Source organism: Corvus kubaryi, unplaced genomic scaffold (assembly GCF_017639235.1).
Source record: "Corvus kubaryi isolate FWS band 111438036 unplaced genomic scaffold, C.kubaryi_AGA036_p1.0 37301, whole genome shotgun sequence".
NCBI classification, from domain to species: Eukaryota; Metazoa; Chordata; class Aves; order Passeriformes; family Corvidae; genus Corvus; species Corvus kubaryi.
In genome coordinates this window covers 716,162-743,055 of record NW_024581094.1, presented here as the reverse complement: position 1 = coordinate 743,055, position 26,894 = coordinate 716,162, and the positions used below count along the sequence as shown (strand labels likewise).

The 26,894-nt window shown below is 52.5% G+C and overlaps 2 protein-coding genes across 2 annotated transcripts; one reads left to right on the top strand and one right to left on the bottom strand.

Annotated features, from left to right (window-relative positions):
• Window positions 1-194: 194 nt before the first annotated feature.
• LOC121664531 (2',3'-cyclic nucleotide 3' phosphodiesterase) lies at window positions 195-6,456 on the top strand. The gene is made up of 4 exons (XM_042027888.1): window positions 195-300; window positions 2,333-3,002; window positions 3,519-3,661; window positions 4,213-6,456. The coding sequence occupies exons 1-4, from the start codon at window positions 298-300 to the stop codon at window positions 4,663-4,665; spliced, it is 1,269 nt and encodes a 422-aa protein (XP_041883822.1). The 5' UTR covers window positions 195-297; the 3' UTR covers window positions 4,666-6,456.
• On the bottom strand, window positions 6,393-26,889 carry DNAJC7 (DnaJ heat shock protein family (Hsp40) member C7). Its single transcript, XM_042027887.1, has 14 exons — window positions 26,753-26,889; window positions 19,150-19,238; window positions 18,782-18,906; window positions 18,582-18,695; window positions 18,189-18,263; window positions 16,575-16,693; window positions 16,098-16,251; window positions 15,206-15,370; window positions 14,100-14,191; window positions 12,964-13,037; window positions 12,480-12,626; window positions 12,127-12,279; window positions 11,552-11,614; window positions 6,393-11,241 (listed from the first exon to the last, which is right to left on the bottom strand). The coding sequence occupies exons 1-14, from the start codon at window positions 26,854-26,856 to the stop codon at window positions 11,204-11,206; spliced, it is 1,512 nt and encodes a 503-aa protein (XP_041883821.1). The 5' UTR covers window positions 26,857-26,889; the 3' UTR covers window positions 6,393-11,203.
• Between the last annotated feature and the right edge of the window lie 5 nt (window positions 26,890-26,894).

Genomic DNA, 26,894 nt, shown 5'->3' with positions numbered 1-26,894 from the left:
CGCCGTACTCAGAGCGCAGCCTCCCCCCGCCTTGTACCCCCCTCTCGCGGCCCCGGCCCCGCCGCGGCTCAGGACGGTCCCGGCAGCATCTCCGGGACGGCTCCTCCGGGAGCTGCCGGGCGGGGCGGGGGCCTGAACCCTGCGGCCCCCCCGCCGCCCCGGGGAGGGTTCGGCCCGGCCCTCGGGGGCGGGCGGGCCCTGGGGCTATGAAAGGAGCCGCGGCCGCGGCCGCCCCAGAGCCGCTTCCCCGCCGCGCCGCTCCGCACCGGCGGCCGCCCCGGAGCCGCTGCCCTCACCATGGTAAGTGGGGCCGGTGGGATGGGGACTGGGATGGGGACTGGGATCGGGATCGGGACTGGGGTCGGGGCCGCCGCTCCGCCCGGGCAGCGGTTCCGATTCCCAGGAGGGCGGAAGCGCCGGCGGCGTCGCCGACACGTGGGGCTGGGGGAGCGCGGAGGCGGCCGGGCCCCGAGAACGGCCCCGGGGGCCCGTGGCTCCGTCCCGGGGGTCCCGGGACACCCTGGGGGCTGGCGGGGCACGGGCAACTCGGGTCCGGGGGCGATCGCTCCCTCCACGCGAGCCCCTGTTCCGTGGGGAGCCGGACACAAGCGGGAGCTTTGTGGGGGCGGCGGGGGGGCCGGGCCCGGCTCAATGGGAGATTGTCCGGCGAGACCCCGCTCCTCCGGGCTCTGCGGAGCCTTTGTCCGCCCGGGCCGGGCCGTGAAGGCGCCCGTTGTCCCCGAGCCGGCGGCGAACAATGGCCCGGGGGGGCCGCAATTGTTCCTTTGTTCACGGGGCTGAAAAGCGCCTCAGTCCCCTCAGCAGCTGCCGCGGCAGAACAGCGGCCCCGGTCCCCGCCCGCGGGACAGCCCGGTGCGGGGACAGCCCGGCCCGGGGCCACCGCAGCCCCGGCTCCGGCCGTGCTGTCCCCTGGCAAGCGGGGCACCTGCGCTGCGAGGAGGAGCAGCGCCCCAGGTAACTCAGCGGCTTCCTCCTGTGTGAGCACTTTGAGCCCCGAGTCCGCGGGGAAGGCAGCACGGGGGTCGCTGGGGAGCCCGGAGGTCCCTGCTGCTCTCGGGGGCCCGTGTGTCCCCGCCTGGGTGCGAGGCTGCAGCTGACCCCAGGACAGGCAGTGCCCGTGGGAACTGTGGGGTCCTGCTCCCAGGGCATTTGGAACCAAACCCATCTGCACCTTCTGGAATAAAGAGACGGGGAAATTCAACACGTGAAAAGTGTTTTTTTTAAAACAGCATCACTCCGCAAACTGGAAAAACATTTTTCTGGCCCAGGCAGAGCATTTATGTTTTATGTAAAACCTCTCAATTTTTGCGTCAAAGGCAAAATTCACTCCTGAGCATCACTCCCATGATCTTTGGCTTCAGCAGGTCCAGTGGATCCCAGGCTGGACTGGCCTACAGGCAGCTGGGGAGGTAGAAAGTTCATGTATTGACCCAAAACCAGTGTCTGCCTCGTTGATGCTATTGAGGACTTGCACAGCTGAAGAAATCCCTTGTTTCCTTTCAGTCCCATGTTTTCCCAGGCCCTACAGGGAATTAATCTGGGATTCCACTTACCAGAACTGCTGGCAGGAGGGGAGGGAGAGCCTGTGCCAGCTCCCAGCGGCATTTTCCGCTCACTGCTGCCAACCATGAGTGTTTCGTTTCCTCCAGCACTCAAGGTTTCACTTTCGAGTTCTACCTAGCAGCTGCTGGGAGGGGGTTGGCTTTCCTGTAAGCTATCTCAGTTGCTCTTCCCAAGAGGAGCCCGAATTCCCTCCTGCGAGGCGCTCGGCTGCTGATCCTCAGCGCAGCTTAGACAGAGACAGCGTCACCCCTGCTGGCTGCTCTAGGAAACAGCCTCTTCCCTGGGAACGGGGTTTGTGATTCAGGTGAAGGGATGAGAGCGTGGCAGCTCTCAACCTGCTGGGACTTTCGGTTCCCGTTGGGCTCCTCCACGGGTCCCTGCCTTCGCATCCGGCAGCCACAGGGTTTTGTTCAAGCGTTCAGACTAAAAGTGCCACAGGAGGAGCCCTGCCTGGGCTGGGGCTTTGTGGCAGCTCATGGTGCTTGAGAAACCCCTTCCTGGCAGGGCAGGGCTGCAGCTGCTGAGGCCAGAGCGGGGCTGAACCTTCAGCCCTTGGGTGGGATGCAGGTCCCTGCTGTGGGACCAGCCAGAGCAGCTATGGGAGGAGATGTCAGCTGAGCAGGGCACCCAAGTGAGGGAGTGTGGGGGAGATGCTCCCTGTGCCCCATCCTTCCCACTAAAGGTGCCAGCAGGGCCACATTGTCTCTGGGGTTCCTGCCCTGCAAAGTGTTTTCTCTTTCCATTTCAGAACAGAGGTTTCTCCAAGAAGAGTCACACTTTCCTGCCTAAAATATTTAGAAAAATGTCTACTCAATCAGCGAAAGAGAGGCCTGAGAGTTTGCACTTCCCATTCCTGGACGATGAAGACACCATCTCCACACTCAAAGAATCCAAAACCTTTTTCATCCTCCGGGGCCTGCCCGGCAGCGGGAAGTCCACCCTCGCCCAGGCCATCCATGATCGGTACAAAGATGCCTGCAAGGTCATCTCTGTCGATCACTATAAAATTACACCGTTAATAAGAAGCTCCATTCCCGAAGAGTACTCCAAGGTGGATGAGGATCTAGTTGACTATTGCAAACGGGAGATCAGCGTCATCGTTTTGGATGACACTCACCACGAGCGGGAACGGCTGGACCAGATCTTTGACATTGCTGACAAGTACCGGTACAAAGTCATCTTCGCAGAGCCCAAAACCCCGTGGCGCTTGGATTGTCCCCAGCTAAAGGACAAGAATCAATGGAAACTATCCGTGGAAGAGCTGAAGAAGATGAAACCAAGCTTGGAGAAGGAATTCCTCCCCATGTATTTTGGGTGGTTTTTGAGCAAAAGAAGTTCGGAGATCCTGAGGAAGGCTGGCCAGGCATTCCTGGATGAGCTTGGGAGTCTCAAAGCTTTCAAAAAGGAGAGTAAATACTGTATGTATTATGTTGTCTTACCACGTTTTTACCTGTTGATGTTAACAAGTCTGATCAGCTTCTAAAGTCAATTTTTAAAGCTGTCAACAAGAAAAGCTTTGTAAAGCTACTAATCTGGTGTTCATAGTTGACAAAGTTGCTTTTGTAAGTAAAAATAAATTGAAGAGTTTTTCCCAAGTTTGTTTAGCTCTGGCCCCACAGGGCACTGGGCTCAGGTGGCAGCAGCAGGACATGGGGTCCTGGGTGTCCCCTGTTTTGGAAAGGCTGAACAATCCCATCCCTTAGGGGACTCTCACGTCATCAGGTTTAAGATGAGCCACGGTGATGCACAAAAGCTTCTGTTCTCTGGCTCCATCTGTGGAGAGCCTGGGAGGAGGGAGGGGTTTGGCTTCCCACCCAGTGCTCCCCCAGCAGCCAGAGAGATGAGAAGGCTGGGGTAGGGAAGGGAGTCGAGGTGGGACTGGGGCTCCTGATCGGGAGGATCAGGACAGTGACATTGTTTACTTGTATCTGCAGTTCCTTCTGCTACTGAGGATCCCAAAATAAAAATAGATCTCACCAGCTACTTTGTGAAGAGGCCGCCTGGGGTCCTGCACTGCACCACGAAGTACACCGAGTTTGGAAAAGCAGCCGGAGCTGAGGAATATGCACAGCAGGAAGTGAGTGTTGGGGTCCCACCTCCTCCCCACACCCCCTGTGTCCCCTCCCTCCCCAGAGGGGTGTCCATGAGCCTGGGGAAGGGTTGGGGATGGGCTTTGCTCTGAGTCAAGAGGCCAAATATAGGGACAGGAACTACGACCACGTGGTCTGTGCAAGAGAAAACACAGAATTGTGGAGACGGTGATTGTTTCCTATTTCCAAACAAAATACTCCCAGTTTCCCCGATCACACATGACTTCCAGCATCATCTCTGACAGCTTGAGTTGAATGATGATAAATTGAAGTATTTACATTCCCAGATCGATTATTTCAGAGCACATAAGCCCAGGTTAAATATTGGAAGGACAGAGATGTTACCAGCTCCGAATCCACAGAGCTGGGACATCAGGCACTGACCTTCTCCTTGCTCTGGGTATTTTGACCATGTCACAGCGAGAGCTGCCATGAGCAGCCACATCCCCAAGCCTGGGGGCAGTGACTGCAGGGCAGCGCCGTGAATCCCCACCCACAGGCACTAATGCTGATCCGTGTGCGTGTCCCTCTCCTCCAGGCCGTGAAGGCTTCCTATGGCAAAGGCTTCACCCTCTCCATCTCGGCGCTGTTCATCACCACAAAGACTGTCGGGGCTCGCATCGAGCTGAGCGAGCAGCAGCTGCTGCTGTGGCCCGGGGATGCCGACAAGATCCTGTCCACGGACAACCTCCCGCGGGGCAGCCGGGCCCACATCACCCTCGGCTGCGCCAACGGCGTCGAAGCCGTCCAGACCGGGCTCGACCTGCTGGAGTTTGTGAAGCTGGAAAAGGCAGGGAACAAAGGGGAGCAAGTGGGGGAAATCGGAGGAGGGAAACTGCTGTATTTTGATAACGGTATGTGGATGCTTGTGCTGTCTAAAAAGATTGATGTGAAGGCGATATTCTCGGGATACTATGGGAAGGGAAAACTCGTGCCAACGCAGAGCACCAACAAACGGGGCTCTGCCTTTAGCTCCTGCACCATCATCTAGGAGCACGGGCAGGGCAGCTCCTCGGCTTGTTTTTAAAAGGCAAGTAACTCCTGTAACCTTAAAAGTGTAAAGAGAAATAATTCTACCTTTACTAAAGTCAACCCTTCTGCCCACCCCAGTGTGAAGCCTCTGGGGAGTTATTGGCCTCAGAAAAGGAAGAAAACAAGCAACTCCTGACTGAAACGGTCACAGATTTTAATGTGAGTTTTGGAGGGAACCAACTGGGGTGTCCTGCTTGTTTTCTTCCTTGGAGAAAGATCAGCTCTGGGCTTTTATCGCTCCCCTCTGAACCACAATCGTTCGATCTTTACCTGTTGGCACTGACCAAAGCCTGTCAGTCGCTGGTCTGAAGCCAAGGGAACTGCAGGATGTCCCTCCCCTCCCACACCCAGGGACTGACATCGGCTGTTCTGGCAGCCAATTACAGGGTCAGACCTGGCAAGACCCAGGCATGGGTCACTCCTGTCAGGAGTCCTGTCCTTACCAAGGGTTTGGTCCCTAAGGACAGACCTTGCTGAGGGCAGCGGGTCCTGGCAGCCCTAATCGCAGGCCGGTCCCGCAGCTGCCCAGTGGGCTCATCCCAGCTCCCGTCCCTCACAGCAGAGATGCTCTGGGGACAGCCAGGAGGAGGGCACTGTGCCAGGTGATGTCTTAAAGACACCAGCCATGGACTTAGGGGGAATCAAGTGAAACATCAGGACAGGGAGCCAATTCCTGCAAAGCAGCTCCAGCCACTTCCCTCCACCTGAGCTGGACCAAGCACCATCCCGTGTCCTGTAGGGAACAATCCTGCCTTGGCAGGGAGTGGAAGAGATGAACTAACATCTTTTCCATCTTATTTGATAGAAACTAAAATCATGTCTGAAGTACAGAACTGGACTTCATGCAAGATTTTACTCCCTTCCTCTAATGCACTTGAATGTTAAGAGTTAGGCTGGAGTAACCCCGTAGTGTAGGAAGCGGAGGCACTGTAACCACGTAACTCACGTCTGCTCGAACCTAAACCCCGGCTGGAAGTTACTGACCCAGAACTTCTGTCATTAAATCTGTTTTATTGAAACTTGGGTTTGTGCTCTGCCAGGCCCTGTCCCAGCAGGGCAGTGGCTCCTGGGCATTGTTTAACACAAAGCTCCACTAACAGCCCCAGGTCAGGTCCCAGCTCGACCTCCTGCTCTGGCTCAGGGTCTGGGGAGCAGCAGAGTCACATTAACCCACACTAACACTGTAAATACTGACTGTGTTTGAGGCGTGGCCTGGGCTGGGGCTGTCGCTGGGCACAGCTCACCCCGAGTCCAATGCTGCCGGCGCAAGGAGCGTTTCTCCTCTGAATGTTGAGGCCAAAAGCAGGGAGAGCTTTGGTGCTTGTCTGGTACCAAACACTCTGCCATGAAAGCAAAATACTTCCTGCTGTTCCAAAGCAAAGGATTAAATTCTCATTATAACATGAAAGAGTGAGCTATAAACCCACCCAGAGCACCTGTGACCCTCCATGGAGAAACCCTTCCAAGCTTTCACAGTGGCAGCAGCTGAGTGCCCAAGGCTCAGCCAAGGCCTCTCCTGACAGAACCTCAAGGGTTTGTTCCACCAAAGCTCTATAAGGTATTTGCCAGCACTGGCTCAGGGGCCAGCTGAGCCCACACCCCCAGCACCCAGGTCACTCCAGCACTGGAATACTCAGCTGGAATATCTCCTTCATCTGCCTGTTCAAGAACAACAGTGACACTGTCGTTGTTTGAGTTTTTATTAGTTTGTACATCATATACAGTTTATAATAAAGTAAAACCGATTGCATATGGGTCTGCTCAGGCTGATTTCCCATACAAACACAGCATCAGGAGTTCTGCTAAGGAAGTAAACAACAAATATTCACATTTTTACCATTCACATCCTAGAAAGGTCCAAGAGGGACAGTCGGTACCGATGCGGAGCCCGGCTGGGAGAGGATGAGGAGTTTGGCAAAGCAATGGGACAGTGATTGCTCCATGCAATTCCCCTTTCCTCCCAGGGAAAGGTTGAGCTATGTACACTGAGGTAAACATTCCGAATTCCAATTCAGATAAATACGGCAGCACAGGGACAAGCTCCTCTCCAAGTGGCTTCGCATCGGTGCCTGGATTTGTCCTGACTATTCCGTAACGCTGTGACACACGGGCACTGCGGGGCTCAAGGTGCTCTCACGTGGCCCCTTGGATGCCACCTCACACCACGCTGTTCACACGAGCCATTAAGGGACAGTGGGGATGGGGATGGGACAGTTGGACAGGCTGGGATGGCAGCCGGGCTGCTTGTCCTGCTGCAGGCTCCCCACAGATCCTGCCCCCCTGGGCCACTCCTGGTGCTCCAGCTCAGGTGCAGTGTCCCAGCTCCCAGCCATAGACCAGAGCTGTCCCTCCAAGCTCAGATCTGGGTAAGGGAAAATGCCCAGCACTGCTCCAAGAAGGGATAACCCCATCCATGACGGTGGGAGTGGAGAGAGCCAGGCCTGGCCAAGAAGGCCAAAGCATTTCACATCGGCTCCCACAGTCATGCAGGGACCCACAATGGCCCCTGAGCCAAGGGCAGGGACAGCCACCAGCTATTGCCACCTGCCCCTGTCACAGCCCTGCCACAGCTGCCTGGGGACCAGCACTGCTCCAGGGACATGGGTAGGTGCAGCACACAGTTGTCCTGTTCCCTGGAGAAGGGGAGGGGAGAGGACAAGGCACAAATTTAAATAGGATGAAAACCATCCATTGTAAATAAGAGAATATCTGGAATTATTACTGAAAGTGAGGAAGTCATTTGGAAATGGCAAAGCAGCACATGGCCCAACCCTGTGGCTGTTTGATGGCTGCAGATCCAGGGCCAGCGTGGCTGGACAGGGATTGGCACCAGCCTCTGTGTCAGTCACACCATGACAGCCCAGCAGCATGCACTCTGTATGTCAGCAGACAGAGAGAGCAGAGGGACCCACTATTCCATGGATAATACTCTTGTCCCTGAACAATTTGTCTTTTTCCTGTTTTCCAACTTGGATTTCTGCATTTACAACAGCCAGCAGTCATCAGCACTGGGGATCCTGCTCACTGAACGCTCACAGGATCAAAAACAAACCAGGTAGGTTCCTGTGCAGCCAGAGCAACAAGGAGCCTTAAGAGGGTGGCCAGAACCTCCTGAATGGACTTCACAGCTTTCCAACCCAAGGGAAAGCCTAACAGCCACGCAATTCCTGATCTCCCTGCCAATACTGCAGTCCCACAGCAGAGCCCCCACACGCCAGCTCTGCCCACAGCCACACTTCTCACACATCTTCTGTAGTTCACAACTTTCCCAGAGACGCCAACAGCCACTTGCCAGTTCTTGAGCTGTTCGGAGCAACTACTCCCAGCTCGGCTGGTGGAAAACGCCCCCTGACACACTAGCCCGGTCTGGCTCTCAGCCACAGCAGCTCTGCTCCTTCTTGTTCACAGCAGCTCTCACAGCACCAACCATTCCTCCTCAGAGACCCTGGGCAGGAGCTGCCAGGCTGAGAGTCACACCAAAGTGTGTCCATCCACACCAAAGTGTGTCCATCCACACCAAAGTGTGTCCATCCCACCATGCCTGGGCCTTTGGCAGCACCACTGCCTGCACCTCCGTGTGCTCTTTGTCCTTCTAAAAACAGCGCAGGCACAGCATCGCTTGGAGATGCTCATTCGTGGTGCCTGCAGCAAATCCCTGTGGCTGGTGGCTCCCGTGGGGCTGCGAGTGGTTGGAGCATTGGCACTCAGCTTCCCTGTAGCTACACACAACCACAACCCACAGATAATATCCTGGAACCACTGTGTGTGGAGACAACACCCCAAGCAACGCACAGCTGAGCCCATTTTTTTGGAAAGAAGCAGAGTTTTGTCTCCCCAAGCCATGCTGGGACATGGTGGAGGTCACTGTGCCACTGGACACTGCTGCTGCCCTGAGGTGCCAGGTGCCACCAAGCCCTGCTCAGGCCTGCTCTGTGCCAGGGGGAACAGGGACTGCACAGGGCCTGGGGCACCCTGGGCTAGTGGAAGGTGTCCCTGCCCACGGCAGCGGGTTGGACTCGATGGCCTTCAAAGGCCTTCCAGCCCAAACCATTCCATGGGTCTACACATTTGCCTTCGCTTTGATTCACGTAACTACGCTCTGTAGAAAATCTTGGCACTCACCATATGAATATTTAACTACATTAAATCATGCATTCATGTACAGGTTATAAATAGCTGCTGTATACATTTTCTCTCCCAGAAGCAGAGCCATTCCACTCCTGTGCTCCAAGGAATGGGCTCACTCAGCTTGGAGAGAAGGAAGGGAGGAAGGAAGCCGGTCACACTTCCCTAGGGCAAGGGGAAATGAGAATAAACCCACTGACAGACACAGGACATGGCTCTGCTCAGCAATGGGAGACTGAGAACAGCCCAGACTGTATGGTGACATCAACACATGCACAGGAAGAGACACCATGGATCCAAAATGCCACTAAACAGGCCTTGTAAACTCTGATTTACAGTGCCAGGAAAGCTGAGGAAGCATCAATGTGCATAGACCAGTATTTCAGTTCCCCAGGTACTCACCATTTCAGAGCCTGAAAAGTGCCAGGACCCAGCTGCTCTCGGTGCACCTGGGTGGCTCCATCCCTCACACCGGTGTGAAGGACGTCGGAATAAACGTGGGAGAGTTGGGTTTTTCAAAGTATTACTCAGCACTGGTTCACTTAGAAAGCTGAGTTTCAAACAAGTTGTAAAATACTCTATTCTGCAGTGCTAAAATTTAAGCCCTTAAATTTTCCCTCTATGAAAGCAGATTGTCAAGAATCCTCACCAAACACCACGGCAGGACCGTGACGGCAACGTCACCGCTGGAACCGCCGGGACCTCGGGGCCCCACACCGGTCCCTGTCCTGCTGAAGGACACACACAGCCCTCGGAGGGAGGAAGACAAAGACGTGGCATTCCCAGTGATCACCTCGTGCAATGAACTCCCTGCAGTGTTTGTTCTGCCGTGGGAGGGTCAATCAGGCGTTACAGAGTCACTGTGAGGGTCTCTCTCGGCACAGCCCAGCCTGTGTGCACAAACACCCATTGTCCGAGCAAACTCCGGCCTCCAACAGCCCCACGCTGCCGGGGTCAGCCCAGGATCCTGGCCACAGTCCCTCACTGAGCACCAACCCAGGACTTCCTGCCATAGCCCCACTGCCTCTTGCTCCCCTCACACCCCAGGCAGAGCACAACCTCCCACGACTGGGCCTGGCAGCACTGTGCTCCAGAACCCACCATAGACGGGACTGAACTCACACAGAGCACCTGGACAAAAAGGTGCTGTCCATGCTCTAGAGAAAAGGGTGGAATTCTGGAAGCAGAGCCCTCTCCCAGCTAAGACCCTGCTGTAACACCACCTTTTATGTGAACACCAAACTGCTAACGGGCAGTGCCCCACACCAAACCCATCGGGACACGGCTCCAGGCCAGAAGCTCATCCATCCCTCCAGCTCCCCCCCCCCGACACTGCACAAGAGAAAAGAGTACAGACTGCCAGGTAAGAGCTGGACTTTGAATTTTCTTGCTGCTTTGGAGGAGTAAATCACTGCCAGGGGAAAACCATTGAACCAGGTTAACTGAACACACAGCTGCTGCACACCGGGAGCTCGGCGCTGCACATCCCGAACCACCCACGATCCCTGCCTGGAATTCACTTGGCACTGAAAGACTCACCCACGTCATGGATCAGTAACAGGAAATCACACATCAAGCTCAACAAAAATCAAGTTTAGCACAAATATAAAATATTCAAGTGGGTTAATTAAAAAAAGTACAGTGAAGGAATTCAGCCCAGAGCAAATTCAATATTCCCTTAAACAGGACAATCTTGGGAACACAAAGCCCTTAATTCCAGCTGCATCACAGGGAATTCTCACATAAGCTGCTCTTTAAACTCTAAGCAGCGTTTCTCTGATACAGAATTGTAAGCTCACATGTTATCACGGAAGTTTAATGCCCAAGTGGGCCTTGCTGGGAGAACCATGGGGAAAAAAAAAAAAGAAATAAAAAGAGCCAAGAAGCCAGGCCGGCAGGTAAAATGGGATTGTACGAAACTGGATTGAGCCTTGGCAGTATTTCCAAAAGATTAAGATAACTTACAAGTTACTCCAAACCCTGGACATGCTGCTTTGGAAGCAACCAGAACAAACCAGGAATTCCTTCACCCTCTCACACGTGGACATTCTGGGAAGATTCCAGGAAATCCTCTGTGCTGAGGGGCAGAAGCAGCTGAAAGCACGGGCCAGCATGGAGGGACCAAAAGATTCAAAGCTTTATTTATTTTTTTTTTTTTAATAAAGTTAACAGTAAAACAAAATTCACAAGCCTTCCCCTCCCGAGCTGGTTTCCTCTTCACACACACAACACACAAACAGAGGCTCCAACCCAGAAATGAAACTGCTCTAAGGACAACGAGACGTGATGGAGGAGGAGTCTGGGGCTGTCCGTATTCGAGGTTAAAAGAAGCAGATCAGGTATGTGTGGTTTGATTTGTGTTTGTTTGCTTCTTAGCCAAACTGGAAAAAGAAATTTCCAGGCCCAGAAGCTGAAAAAGAAAATGGAATATAATCAGGACCTTCCAAATTGTTTTAGTGCAACCCTAAGCAGCACAGGGATGGCCAAGCCCACACACACCTCCAGAACAGGGAGCCCCTGGGTTTGTGGCTTTTGAACCCAGAAGAACCAGAATCAGCCACCAGCTGATGCTGTGCAGGCAGAACTTTGAAAAAGGTCTTAGATTTATGGAACAGCCAAATGCTCTCCTCAAGCAGCACAGCCACTGAGAGCCCCAGCTGCCCTGCCAGGGGATCTGTGTACTTACGATTCCAAGGCTGGGAGGAGAACACCTCACCTACCTTCGAAGCTGAAGCCCCCTGGCCCGCTGAAGAAGGCCTTGAAGATGTTATTTGGATCAAATTCTACAGGGAAGAGAAGGAATTCATGAGCTGCAGCGAAACAGCCATTACACTCCCACAGTTCAGGAGCTGTCAGCTCACTGAGGGTCCCGAGAGTGTCTCAGAGTGGCCGAGTGGGGGGACACAGGGCTGGCTCCAAGCACATGGGGCCATGTAGTGACCACAAACAGGTAAAGCAGCTGTCACAGAGAGAACCTGCCACGGGGCAGCCCAAGGATCTGGATAAGCAGCATTTAGGGACTCACAATTACACTCTTTAACACATCCTGTGACAGATTTCTGCCTAATGGCAGCTACTGCCCACCAGCTCAGCCAAGGACAACACCTGCCAGTATTCCAGCCTGTTCCCAACTAGAAACAGTGCAGCCCTGCCATCCCAACACTTTCAGGGACCAAACCAAGTCAATTCATGGAATCATTCCCAATGGAAAGCTTGCTTTAGGGGATAAGGTAGACTCTAAAGGGTCTGATGTTGTTAAAGGCTGCCATGGCAGAGTACTGTAAAGAACACTGACCTCCCATGTTCAATCCATCCTCTTCCAAATCCTGCCCACTGTCATAGCGGGCCTTCTTCTTGGGATCTGACAGGATGGTAAAGGCTTCACCAACCTCCTTAAATTTCTTCTCTTCTTCCTTCTGTACTTCTGCACTTGCTCCACTGTGTCGGTCTGGGGATACACAAACAAGCAGGAAAAAGCTTTTAATTTCTAGTGCAAACAGATAATGTTAAACATTCCCAAGCTCCTGTCCCAGAACATGCTCTAGATCTGTGGGGTCAGAGCTGCTATTTGTCCAGAAATTCCCTCTTCCGTACACATTTCTGCCTCAGTGATGGCTACACAGGGCACCTAAGGACTGCTGTGGGTACCTGGATGGTGCATTAGTGCTCGTTTCCTGTAAGCCTTCTTGATCTCATCTTCAGAGGCGTTTTTGTCCACCCCCAGGATTTTGTAGTAGTCTTTCCGTTTGCTCTTTTTCAGTTCCACCTGTGCATTCTTTAGGAGCTGCTTGTGTTCTGGAACGGAGCACAACACCAGAGGGGAGGGGTTACTCCATCCCTTACACTTCAGGCCACTCAAACAACAAGGGGACAGTCAAAACAAGAACCAAAACCAGGCATTCTGAACCCAATGCACTGCCTCAGACACAAGCTGAATTATCATCTCAGCAATCAGTGATGGGAGAGAAAACAGACCAAAGACAGGGATTTCCAGCGCTTCTGAGGGCTTCTCCATATTGTCCTGCTGGGGTATTAGGCTGCAAATCAAAGCATATTGCGGGGAAAAAAGGAACAACAAAAAAATTGCCAGTTCAGGGAAATTTGTGCACACACAGAGTGCCCTTGTGCTCACCTTTCGTTTTCTCTGTCTGATAAACCTTCTCATAGTCTCTTACAGCATCTTCATACTGTTCTGTGTCCATGTAACTGTGGAAAGAAACACTGGTGACCAAGGTGTCCTTCACAGGAACATCAAAAGGGCTTCAGTACAGGCTGTCTGGGTGGATGTGGATTAAGAGAAGTGCTCTGGACTGCAGCAGACCAGACCTCAGAGGAGCCCACAGAGGGCTACTGCTGGGAGCCCTAACAGTTGTGGGAAACCCTGGCACAGGAACCTGCACTCTGGGCTCCAAGGGGACACTGCAACCTTCTTTGGCAGCACAAGTTCTGCTTTAATGACCTGATAATTCCAATATGCAGCTGCAGGAACTGATCCCAGCCAGCTCGAGCTCCAGGAAGCTGGTGCAGGGTCAGAGCTGGCACAGAGCTTCACACTGGCAGTGCTGGTCAGGAGTGACAAGCCTGGCACCTCCGAGGGACACGTGCCTGTCTGTCGCCCCCTCAGCCTTACTCACACATTAACTACTCACTGTAATTTAGCAATTACAGAGATGGAAGGTTGGAAAAGTTAGATCTTGGAGGTTTTTTTCAATCTCTTTTCCAACCACTGTAAATTTGCAATTGCAGACATGGAGAGAGAGGCTCTCTGGGACAGAACATCTTATGTTCATCTATAAACACAGTAAGTCAAGTTTTAGAACAAATTCTCCCTAAATCCTGTTCAGACGGACATCAGGAAGAATTTCTTCACTGAAAGGGTGGTCAGGCATTGAAACTGGGTGCCCAGGGAGGTGGTGGAGTCACCATTCTGGAAGATGTTCAAGGAACAACAGGACATGGCCCACAGTGCTCTGGTCTAGTTGACAAGATGGTGATCGGTCAAAGGCTGGATCCAATGATTTTGGAGGTCTTTTTCAACCCAAATGATTCTATAAATACACCATCAAGAGGCAGTGTCCAATCCAGGCAAGCAGGAGAGACCATAGAGAGCTACCCCCATCTCCTCAGCAGCATAAGGAAGAGGAATAAATTCAGGGCTGCCCTTCCATTCAGTTAAGCTCCCGATTTGTGATGCTGTCCCTCAGAGCTGCCAGAAGGATGCTCCTGCCCATACACATGCTCAGGTGCCTGATGTCAAGGTGTACTCACCACTGTGCCCTCCTCAGGTAGGCTTTGACGTATGTGTCGTCCAGCTTCACCGCGTTTGTGCAGTCGTCGATTGCTTCTTCAAGTTTCCTAAGCTACAATGTGAGAAAAAAGTGAGTAAATCCCACACAGAGAACAAATTCTGCACCATGATTTTAGGCAGATGAAAGGTGTGAGGAATCTGGGAGAAGCTCACTGTTTTCTGTGTCTCTGTCGGGGAATTTTTTTCCAATTTCCCCCAAACACTGAGCTTTTGTTCCCTGGGAAAAAATAATCAGAAGCTTGGCCAGAGACATGACAGAGCTATGTGGTGCTTCTGTGTAAGAAATGCACTCAAAACCAAGCGTCTTCTTGAAAACAATCCCAATTCTGTGTCCAAACTAATTCCTGGGCAGGAAGATAAACCTAAAAATATTTTAAATAAATCTTTTTCAGGAAAAGCGTTGTTTGTTTTCAGACACAAACAGCCATGTCAGACACCCATTATGTGGCCCCCAGCTCATCCCACTTCCCAGGTTTTGGGAACAGCCTGTGTCTCTCGACCAAGTGGGGGTGTCTGGGGCAGCAGCATCAAGACTGGGGCAGCAGAGGAAGAAAAATGCCCAGAGGACACAGGGTGGGAATTGGGAGCACTGTCACATGACTGGCTGTTTCTCTCGACAGTGCAGGACTAAAATTGAACAGCAAAGCTGAAGAAATGTCATGGGGCTTTAAATTAGGTAATTTTTTTTTTTACATAAAAATCCAAAGCAAGACATGATTTACAAGAAGGAAAAAAAAATAAATCTGCTCATTCCTGGGAAGGAAACAAACAGAGAGGGATGCCTTTTGCTGACTAAGATAAGGCTAAAGCACGTCCCTCACCTCCCTCCCACTCTGTGCAGCCCAAGTATTTGAGTTTTGTTTCTGCAGGAGTCGATTGCTGGCTGTTGGGAACTGATCCAAGTGTTGTGCAAGCACAAAAACCCTGAAACACTGCCCATGGCCTCAGAGATGCAGCTGCCCAGCAGCCAGGGCAGCCTGTGCTTTCCAGAATAACTGATCTGCAGTTTATCACTGCTGTGGTGAGGGACGTGGTGACAGACACCTGCCGGGTGACCGTCCCTTACCTTTGAATTAACCGTCCCCCTGTTGCAGTAGAGTTTGGCATTTGTTTTGATATTATTTGGGTCTATTCCTAGTGCCTCTGTGTACAGTTCATATGCTAGTTTGTAGTTGCCTTTCTTGAACGCTTTATTCCCGTCTTCCTTCTTCGCTTTAAGTGCTTTGGCATTCTGAAAGGAAACACACCTGGGTAAGGACACAAGGTCAGGGGGACCAAGCACCTTGTTCTGCCAGACAAGGACCCTCAGACACAACAGTTCTAATTTGGTTTCAGACATTGCTGCAGGATACAAGTCACAGCCCTGCTCCAGCAGCTGAAAATCTGGAAGCACTAAGGAACAACCAGTGCTGATTCCAGGCGTCCTCCACAGAAAAAAGGGTGCCTAATTTTTAAGATGAGAACATGACAGTGCAGTAAATTTACAGATTAAAATAAAAGGACTGTGAGCTCACTTTTTGAGAGCTTTATACATATGAACAGATTTAAAGTCAGTTGAAGAACCACACCAGGGAAGGAGCAACAGGAAGGACCAGTGTTAAACGGAAGTCAGGGTGTTGATGTGGATATTGGACCTTAAAGTTAGGAGTTCCTTTAGAACCAATCTACCTTGTTTTATTGCTCCTGTATATATATGACCAGGGAACAAAAAAGTGTGAAGGGGAGGCTGCTCCAAAGTATCACAGTGTACTGAGAAACAGTTTCTAGGAGCTTGGTTTTATCTGAGGCAGCAGCTGGTTGTCTTTGGGAAGGGCTGGACACACTGCCTGTTCCTGGAGATCTGGGAATGGCAATGCTGAGGGAGGGAGAAGGGATTGATCCAGCAGAACCAAACGATGTGTTTGGTTTAAAAACACCCCAGATCCCGGTGATTTTGCTGCCCCATCTCCACCACTTACCCGGCAGGCAAGACAGGCCTTCTCGTGGTCAGGGGCCATCCTGAGGGCCTGCACAAAGAACTGCACGGCCTTCTCGATGCAGTCCTCGTAGTACAGGCACAGCCCACGCACGTACAGCGCGTCGGCATTGGTCGAGTCCATCCGCAGGATATCACTGCAACACACAGCAATATAGGAAATCATCCCTATTCCCATCTCCTTCTGACCTCCACAAGCACCTTCCTCCACTGAGCTACCCGGTTATTTTAACAAGTCTGTCCTGCAGATAAGCCAAAAAGACAGAAGCCTGCTCAAGCAGCATGGATGCAGCTTCCCAGGAAGATTAATGGGGATAAATTCACACCCTCCCTCCTCATCACAACATGCATTAAGGAATATTTCTATTTTATATTCCCTCACTTACTCCAGATGTGAGGCACAGGCAGCAGCCAGGACACCCCAGCAGGTGCTCCTCAGCCCCAGCCCTTGGACACTCACCTGGCCACGGACTGTGCCTCAGGGTACCGGCCCAGCAGCGCCAAACACTCAGCCTTGAGGATTTTGAACCGGTGACACGCAGGAGCAAACTCCAAAGCACGATCCATGCAAAACACAACCTGGGGTGGGAGAAACCACGGGCGTGAGCACAGCAGAGAGCCAAGGGCCTGGTTTGAACAGCTGCCCCACGCTTGAGATTTGTGTTTGACCAGGAAGGCGAGCGTGCAGACACCCACCTCCACTGCTGCTGGAGATAGATTTCATTGGAAAATTTTCCTCATGTGCAGGTTGTGCCTTTCAAAGGGCTTTGTGTGCCAAGGTCTGAGGCATCTGCCACGTTACTGTGACAGAGCCCCACACAAGACTCAAGGGACACCTGTAGGAGGTCCATCCCTTTAACTCTTCTAAACTGTAAGCCCCAAAGAAAGGACCAAGAAGTACAATCCTGCCCCTGTTTCCTGCAGTATAAAGACATGTGGGAGGGACAGAAATTCAATAGACTGAGACAGTTTGGACTGGACAAAACACAAAAAAAGTACAGTGCAAGGGCTGATCTTCCACTGGCCCGACAGCCATGGGCAGGGTGAGCTAATGGGTCTTTTCCATCCCTGCACTCTGGTGGGGACATCTGTGCAAGAACAGGGCATTGTTCCCCAAGGTTCATCTGCTCCTCGGCCCGTGACATCACGGGGCCCTGCTGTGGGAAGCACTGTGCTCCAGAGCCAAGGGCTCCTGGGTGAGGCAGGAGCAGCTCTCCAGAAACAAAGATCACGTTTCATGTTGGCCTCCCCACTGAAGTGGGACTGGGGAAGTGAGGGACAGATGCAGACACCCACAACGTGCAATACAGGCAGGGCAATTCCTACACGAGAAATTCAGATTGACCACACATCCCATTTGCTCCTCAGAAGAAGGTGATACAAAGCTGGGATTTACCCTTCCAAAATCTTGAGCTTAGCCTGAGAGCTCAGCCTTAGACCTCAACAATGAGCTCAATGTACCACACAATCTCCTCTCTGGGGTAAATCTGCTCCTTACATGCATCCACTGCACAGAAACAGTTGCATGAGAAGTGCTTGGTGCCTTTCAGATTTCATGTTGTCATTTCTTGTTCTATCAGGTCAGTACCAGCTGCATCCTGTTACAACCCTTGGGAAGAAAGATTTGGAAGCTGTAAGGAGAATGCCCCATGCAGATCTGCATTCCTCCTTGTATGACCCTCTCTGGCACACAGCCTGCCTTTTTTTTTTTTTCTTTCAAAGAGTTGAGAAAGAAGAATCCTGGATATGCATTTCAGGAGGAAAGCGTGATCAAATGCTGCTGCTGACAAAATCTGTCTCAAACAGCTCATTCATGACTCCACTCACCCTGCAAAGCAAACAGTGACAGAGGGCTTGGCCTGAGCCAGTTACCTCACTTGTCATTTGGTCAGTGCTCAGGGAGCACAAGCTCTGCCACTTTCAAAGCTGACACAGTTCACCAGCCAGCCCTGCTCCAACAGATGTGGCACAGCATCTCCCAAACACCCAGCAAGGAAAGCAGTCACACACCTGCCTGGGCCATGTCAAACACACCAGTTCCCATCTAAGACCACACCAAACAAGTTAAACTCACCTTCCTGAAATCCCGTTTCTCAAAATCCACTTCAGCTATTTTTTCATACTCAAGCACAGTCGTGGCATTCTTCAGCTGAAAGACAGAACACACAAGTGCTGCAGGACAGTTTCTGCTCTGAAATGCCACCAAGCAGCATTTGAGCAGCCAATCCCTGAATGTCAGAGCCAAAACTACTGCAGACCATGGACCAATAATGTAGATGACATGAATACTTTTGCCAGCATTAAAATCAGCTGGAAATCAAGTGACCGATCTGGGAGCCCAGGAAATTGTACCCTGTGAAAGAGACACAACAGTGGCAGCTGCCTTACACCACTCTCCATTTATCCTTTGTCCAGCTCAGCCTCCTCAGCATCTACTGGGGACAGTTAAATCTGAAGATCCTCTTACCTCCTGCTGTGCCTGAGTATTCTTATGATCCAGTTCTAAAACTCGTTGAAAGCAGCGGCTGGCAGCCATGGCATTCCCTAGGGAAAGGTGGCACTTCCCTTCCCGGAGATGGCCCTGGGAACACAGATAAAAGGGAGTTGCAAGAGCTGTAACAGGTGCAGACAAGGTACTGAATGAGGAGCCTGATGTTCTCCACGTACCCGTACAAAGCTGTCATCCAACCTGACCGACTGCTGAGCATCCTCCAGTGCTTCTCGGAACCTCCCCAACATCATGAGTGTAGCAGCTCTGTTCCCATAATAACTGGCATTATTGGGACATGTATCTGGAGACAATGCAAGACTCACTATCAGTATGACGTAGCAGCTGCACAGCTTGTGGCACTAAAGAACATTGGCCCTGACTGGCATTATCGATCTGGTGATATTTCCCAAGGTAATTAAAGCAGGCAAGAGGTTTTCATTCAGCACATGCTGTCAGAAACCCCACTGGTGTGTTTGAAATCAGCAACCAGCTCCAGTTTTAGACATGGTATTCAACAAAGATTGGTATTATCAGCTGTTCTCACCTATGGCTTTTGTGTAGTAGTTGTACGCTTCATTGTAATCTTTCTTGGCATAGTACGCATTTCCCTGCTCCTTGAATGCTTCTGCTTCTCTGAAAGGAAGCAAAACACCACATTTCAGAGGAACTGAGCACCAGACAGATTGTGACCATGACAAGCATTTGATCCCCAGGCATAACTGTTCAATGCTCCAAATATTCTTGTGAGATCTCCTCAGCACACACCACCCAGCACACCTCATTTCCTGCTGGCTCCCAGATGCTCCAGCGTTTTACTCAGGATACTCAGGGATATTTCCTGGCCAAATTTTACAGGGATGCAGCCTAAAGCCACCTTTGAGTTCCCTCAGAGAGTCCAGCAGAACTCCCTGGTACAGGGTTCACCCAACAGCCCCCTCCTGCGACGTGCTGCACCTCAGAACAAAAGAGACAGAGCTGGCTCTTTCAGGAGTCCCACATACTTACGAGCTAGAGCCAAGAACAATTTCCACGTTCAAAAGACAGCAAAATCAAAGAGAAATATGGGTACAAGCCTGCAACAGAAGCCTGGCACTGCCTTGGCAACAGGTCTAGAAATAGTCCTCACACTCAAGAGCAAGCATTTGCAGAGACAGTTTGGGACATTTAAAAACACACAGCATATGGTTCAAAGCAGCTTCCCTTAAACTCTCGAAAGCAAAGCTTCCCCTGAAGGAAACCAAGCCCCTTCTCTTCCCTCCTCTCCCTTCAGCCTTTCAGCTGCACAGGCCGAGAGGGAGAGCACACCACGGTGATGGAGCAGCAAATGCGAGCAGTGCTCCACAGGCTGACCTGGGAGAGAACAAAGGGAACTGTGTTGGAACAAGTTCCCATGTTTTCAGCCTTGCTCAGGCTGCCATTGGCCGCTCCTACACAACCACCTCATGCAGGGGTTGTTTTCACTGAGCCATCGCAGATTTCCCAGCTGTCAGAACAATGGACACTGGGAGCTGGGAAGTGTGCTCTTCACTTTCAGTTTTAAGTTCTGCTGTGGGCTACACCCCAGCCAAGTCCAGCCACAGCCCTGCGGGAGTTAAAACACTGGGATAAGATGAGATGGGTAAAAACGGTGGCAGAGCAATGGGGTAGCACACACCCACTGCCCCCCAAGAGCCTTGTCCTAGCTCCCAGGTCAGCTCCTCCTGCCCCTGCTCCAGAAAATGATTAACTCACCCGTCAGAGATGGGAAACTGCCATCCCTCCTCTGCCCCAGCCCTCCCAGCATCACACCTGAGGCAGGTGCTGTAGCCTGGCTTTTCCTCAGGAGCCAGTATCCACCAGAGCCCCAGGAGCTCTGCACCCTCCCAGCTACACTGATGTACAACAAGGATATGCCTGTGGGATGGATCCACATCACAAGAATCAGGATGCAAACTCTGCATGATTAAAATGTTTCCAAACACAACCACCTTTTTTGAGTATTACGGACCAAATATCTAAATACAGTGGAAAAACTACCGAGCAATTCTGCACGTTTGGAACCTGGGCAGTAAAGACTTTCACTGTTCTCTTGTTTCTGTAATCACAAATAGAAAAGAAAATCACAGATCCTTTGAAAGTTCCTTCCCTCAGGTCTCTGTTGTACAGTGTAAAGAAATGGGTGAACAGTCTTAATGGCAGAATTCACCTGAGCCACCACCACAACCTGTCCAGCACAGCAGGCTGAGTCACAAGTCTTTTAACCATTTTACCTGTCACATCATGAGGACTTACCATCTAATAGACACACCTAAAGGCTGTGTGCCAGAGCATCCCATCTGCCACAAACTGCTGGGAAGAGCTGGGAAAATGGGAGGAAAAAACCATAACCCTGGCAAAACCAATTTTCACAAATCACTGGTACTTTGAGATGCCAGAGAAACACTCCCACACAAGGACTACTGTTTTCTACTCTTTTTTAATGGTCTGTTTTCCTTCTAAGCATTTTAATGCAGATCAATGTCACAGTGCCTCAGGTGACACTGGCAGAAAGGAGAGCGCAGGTATTTCTGCTGCTCACATGGCCTAAGGCTTAATGATGGAAATTGTTAAAGCAAATCACCCCCACAGCATGAAGGTAAAGGACCTGCCAGAGCTGTCAGGCTGGGCTCGAGCTCCAGCGCCAGGACAGAAGCAGCTCTGCCCTGTTGTGCCCTGCTGACATACAGAGCACACAGCCCTTGTTTACCACGGCTCTGGCTCCAAAAAGGAGAGCTGCAGCCCCTGATCTCACTGGGGATTGTTTCACCCCAACAGATGCTGCGGCCTGAATGAGCTCATTCTGCCTCCCGCGCTGCTGGGGCCTGCGCTCCCCACTTGCTACTTTTGACACCAAAGAAGAATCGTGCTTTGCTAAAAATACGCCCCCGGCTGAATGGGTGGCTTTGTGACGGGGTCAGTGTCTTCGCAGGGCTGCTCCATGCTGGACACAGAAACAGAGAAGAGCTGCACCAAGGAGCTGGGGAAGAAGCTTGTCTTTCATCACTCACATGCACCACAGGCACAGGAGGGACTGGTGGGAGTGACTCTCCTTGCAAGTGAGGCAATTATTTTTTTCTCTTTTATGGTATTTCTCAGCATCTCTAATACTTGAAGCACTTTGGTCCCTGCCTCCCCAGAGAACCTGCCACCACAGAATCATCTGGGTTGGAAAAACCCTCCAAGAACTTTGAGTCCAACCTGTGACTGATCACCACCTTGTCAACCAGACCAGAGCACTGAGTGCCACGTCCAGTCGTTCCTTGAACACCTCCAGGGATGGGGACTCCAACTGCTCCCTGGGCAATGCCTGACAACTCTTTGTGTGAAGAAATTCCACCTGACATCCAACCTGAACCTCTTCTGGCACAGCTTGAGACCAACGAAGACAAGCAGCAGCTCTGTGAGCTGACACTCCCTTGCACACTCAAGCTCTGAGGATGGAGCTCGCTGCCTGCCTGGGGAGAGAGGAACCAGCACAAGGCTCCTTCTCCTCCCCGTGCCCTGTGAAAGCTCAGCCCCTGCTCGTTCCCAGCACAGCAGCTCTCGGAGAAGCCATCCCGCGCACAGTGACACAATCCCACGCTTGCCTAACAACTCCTGCCTCCTCCTCAGAGCTTCCACACGCTGCCCCCGCTCAAGTGCCGATCGTGGCTTCCACCTCCCACTCCAGCTCCCAGTGAGACTCCCGCAGACCTATCTCGCAGACACCTGATTTTCTGCCATTGGAACCTTTGGGGATCTGTAATCCAGGAGCTCTTGGTCCAGGTGTGCTGGCACAGCCCCTGGGCAAGGATGTGCCAGTGACAGAAATCCAACACCTAAGCAGGTGGCAGAGTCACTTCTCTCCCAGCTCTCCTGACCCTCACTCCCACTTCACTGCCTGCCTCCGTTATGAAACTGTGGCAAAACCCTAAAATAGCCAGGATTTAAGGAAAGCTCCAAAATCCCATCCTGACCAAGCAATCTTTCCAGTTATGCTCTGGCAAAAGCAGCACACCTGCCTATTTTGTACAGTTCTTGCAGAGGCTTTTTCTTTAATAGGATATGGTGCCTCTATCAGGCATTTTTGGGGGTGAAATCCCACCCAGATTCTCAGCTGTCAGATGTGACTCAGCCGCTGGGGTAAAATAAGTTGGGTGATCTCAATTCAGTTTACAGCAGGCAGATGTCTGGAGCTTAAAATTAGCCATCATGTTTTCCCCTGGACATACAATACTCTCCCCTCCCTTCTTTCAGGGCTTGAAAGAGAAACAAAACACTGTGTGCCAGACAGATACACAGGGTGCACTTTAGAGACCCGTCCTCAGGTGAGGTTTGACACTGAGTGAGGATTTAGACATATGGGAATATACATTTACAACTTCCTCATGAAGGGCTGTGCCGAGCTCTTCTCTCTGGTGACCAGTGACCTGAGGGAGCAGCTGGAGCTGGGTGAGGGAGGGTTAGATTGGATTTTAGGAAAAGGTTCTTCCCACAGAGGGTGTCTGGGCACTGGGACAGGCTCCCCAGGGCAGTGGTCACACACACTCGTGTGTGACACGCTGCCATGCCCCAGCTGGGCAGCGCTGACCGCCGAGGGCAGAGCAGAGCAGTTTCCCGGCACATCAGCTCCCCCCAATGCGCTCCCGGCAGCACAGACACCATGGCAGCGACTCAACAAAACCCCCAGCCCGGGAAATCCCAGTCTGGACATGCAAGTATCTACATGGATGGGCGAAGGACTCACCCATGGAAATGTAACAAAGGGCTGCCTCCAGCCTCTCCAAGAGCAGAACTGAACCTGAACCCACAAGGTGCTCAAACCCCCAGAACATTCCCCATACCCAAGGGCAAACTCGTGGAAGACCAAAAGAGCCATAAGAACCGAAATATGCCACAAGAAATGCAAGAACTGACCCAAACCTTCCCTGCAGCCACGAGCGAGAACAGCAGCCGAGCCCCAACTTTAATTGTGCAGTTATGTAATTCCCGGAGCTCGGAATTAACCTAATTCCCAGCAATGGCCCCATCATGCCTGGCAGGGCCACAGCGTAACTTTTGTGAAAACCCATGGAAGGGTCTAGAATCAGCCTGAGACCGCTTTTTTGAAGGAAGGAATTCCTTTTGAACGAAGGAAGCCAGCCAGCTTAAGAATTCCATGGCAAAAACAACTGCATCTACATTATGATTCACCTCAAAAAAGCACATTTCATGTTAAGGAGATAGCCTGAAACTGTAGCTATGGATCACCTTTTCCAACTGGATAAAGCAACTGCCTAAGTTAGATACTGAAATACTCTGCACACGCATGGGGAAGCAAACAACTACACGAGTACCTTCTGCTGTTTCTGGTATGATCATAAGATCATAAAATAATTCCAGATAAGTAAAATGGGCTGGTTTATCACCTGGGAAACCCAACTGCCCATTTACAGGCAGAACAGGAACAGCAGAGCCTTCTCCAGGTTATCCCAGAATGACCTGGTGCCCCTCAGACGACTCGCCCCCTCCTGCTAGTGCTGCCCCAAAAGCTGGTGAGAAACAACATCTGGAGGAGCCTCACTGAGATGCACCTCATTTCATGCACTGGAAAAGCCTCTTGGTGCTCACCAACACCTGAAAACATCCACGTAACACCTGCAGACCTGATCAGTGAGTGACCCACAGACTGGCCAGGCCTGGAACCTCCTGGGCTCTGTGTGGGCCACTCCGTGCTCGTCACTTTGCTGCGGGAAACGACAATGCCCCACAGAGGCACCAACACATCCCAAGTCTGCAGCAGGGGCTCTGCAATCTCCTAACAGTATTTTCCCAACAGCTGGAGGTATTTCTTCTTAAGAGGCTTCCACATGCTCCAGCACTGAAGAAGGAGGAGAAAGATTCAGCTTGGAGCATGCATGGAAGCCAGAACCCAAAGCTGCCAGGAAGATGACAAGGAAATTCTCCCTGGCAAAACTCCAGGGGCCCAAGCTCATAGAGCAGCTGGGAGCAGGGAAAAACTGTTCCCATGGGTGAGAAACCTTTAAAATTAATGAAGAAAAAAGTGAGTTTTTGGGGGTGGCTCAGTCCTGCTCATCAGCTGCTCTGTACTGGTGCACCAATGGATAAAATTAACACAATTACATCAATGCTTTCCGTCTGGACCCCAACAATCCATGAGGCAGCAGCGGACAATAATTATCCTCTGACCACACTCCATTCCTGTGCCCTGAACACCCTGGGAGCCCCTGGCATGTCTGCAGCTGCTTCAGGGCATTAGTTACAGCCATTCTGAAATGCAGATCTCCCCTTTTGCTCGTTTTCTAACTTTCCAGTTTTACTAAGCCATGAAGAACAGAATTGTGCATTTGGACAAAGGGGAGTCCTTGAGCAAATATTCTGCTGTACTGTAATCTCTAAATGGAAACACAGAACATGGAACCCTCGTTGCTGAGTTATCATAAGGATTCTGAAAAGGTTTTCTCTTATTTTTGCTGATTTTTACGTAAGTGAGCGCAGACACATCCCAAAGGCTGCACCAAATCAGTGTGTCCTGTGCAGAGCTCACCCAGCCCTCACCTGGCCCAGGATGTTCCACAAGCACCTGACTGACAACTTCTGAGGCTCCAACGCCACTCCCCAATACAGCAATTATTGCTCTGATTTCCACGAGAACAACCGAGCTACCACAGCGAAAAAGGAAGGGCTGGGGTGGGAAACAACTTAATGCACAGGACTGCAAAGAAAGCGGGGTGTGCAGGGCCAGCTCCCCAGGGAATCAGCTCCTGCCCATATGGGTTCATTTTATCAAGGAAAAGGTGTGACATCCCCAAAAGAACACAAAAAGGAAAGATTGTGAAGGCACCTAAAGCGGTGCCTGGCACAGCCTCAGGATGGAAGGAAGGAGCTGGAGGTCACTACCTGCAGACACCTGCGCCTTCAGCCAGGGTTTTACCTCTGGGAATTTTTACCATTTCAAACACACCGTTTTGCTTGCCCAGGAGGCAGGAATGATGTGCCCGCACAGGCCTGTCCCAGCCTCACAGGCTGGGCGATCCCAGTGCTCTGTGAGCCCTAAGTGCCTCTTCAGCAGCTCCTCCTTTCCTGCTCAGCAGGACCTCCCCAGGGAGCTGCTCCTCAGGCCTCAATTCCACAGAATCCCTTGGGTCATCCATGGGAGTCTGAAACCACCATTCCTCAGAGGCCACTTTTGGTTTTGTTTCCTCTTCTTCATTCCACTGAATCATCTTCCAGAGCAAATGTCTCCACTCCTACAGGAACAGCTCCTTCCTTCCAGCTCCCTGGGAGACGAACCCAGCACCTGCCGCTATGGAGAGCCAGTGGTTTCCTGGACAGGGACCTTCCCACCTCTCTGCCCACAGCGCTCCAGTTCACTCACTCCTGGGAGGAAAACGTGCGGGAAAGGTCGGGATCCCACCTCCCCCTGCTTCAGGTGACACTGGCAGCTTCCCCGGGCACGGTGCACCAGAGCTGCACGGACAAACCAGGAGCTCCTGGATGATGGAGCATTCCCGGAGCAGGGCTCTGCCCAAGGCGTTTTTCCCGTTATCCGCATCAAGGAACGACAGAGTGAAACCCACTGTGGGCAGGTTTCAAACGGACCAGGGGAAAGGGGTGATGCAGCAGCAAAGGGTTCAGGAGTTTGAAGCCTCCTCTTCCCACGCGTTTAATCCTTCCCCCCGCAGCGAGGAGGAGGACGCGCTCCCCCGACACCGGTGAAGCTGTGTGGCCTCGGGACACAGGGTGTGAACTGTATTTCTGGGACACGCCGGTAGCGGGTACATGTTCTAATCCCGGTGCGCACGGAGGCCGCGGGAGCTCACTGGGACACACCGACCCCGCACCGCAAACCCAGCAGCTCCCGGGCCCTGCCGCGTGTGGCCCGTGGCTGTCACCGCCCGCCGGGCCCCGCTGCGGAGCCCCAGGGGCGCCGCCGCTCCCGGCCGGCCCGGAGAGAGGACTTTGCCGGCGGGGTCCGCCCGTGCAAGGACCGGCCGAAGTCCCCGGGAGCGCTCCCGGCCCTGCCGAGCACCTGCGGCCGCCCTGCACCGCGGCCCCGGGCCCTGCGGCGCTCGCAGCCTCGCCGGGCCGCGGCCCGCCCACCGGGAGGGACAGGGGCCGTCCTCTCCCCGCCCGGGCCGCCGCTCTACCTGCGCGCCTCCTCGTCGCTGTCGGTCTCGCCGGGCTCGTCGGGCGCCGCCATGACCACATCGCACTCGGCCTCAGCCGCCGCTGCCGCCGCCGTCGCCGCCATCTTACCGCGCGGGGCTGGGCCGGACCGGGGCGGGACGA

Coding starts and splice junctions, on each gene's coding strand:
- LOC121664531 (XM_042027888.1), top strand. Junction 3,003..3,518: donor CAAAAAGGAGAGTAAATACT/GTATGTATTATG, acceptor TTGTATCTGCAG/TTCCTTCTGCTACTGAGGAT. Junction 3,662..4,212: donor AGGAATATGCACAGCAGGAA/GTGAGTGTTGGG, acceptor CCTCTCCTCCAG/GCCGTGAAGGCTTCCTATGG.
- DNAJC7 (XM_042027887.1), bottom strand. CDS start 26,856: ATGGCGGCGACGGCGGCGGCAGCGGCGGCTGAGGCCGAGTGCGATGTG. Junction 13,038..14,099: donor TACCTGAGGAGGGCACAGTG/GTGAGTACACCT, acceptor TTCTTTCCACAG/TTACATGGACACAGAACAGT. Junction 11,242..11,551: donor AGGGGGCTTCAGCTTCGAAG/GTAGGTGAGGTG, acceptor TTTCTTTTTCAG/CTTCTGGGCCTGGAAATTTC.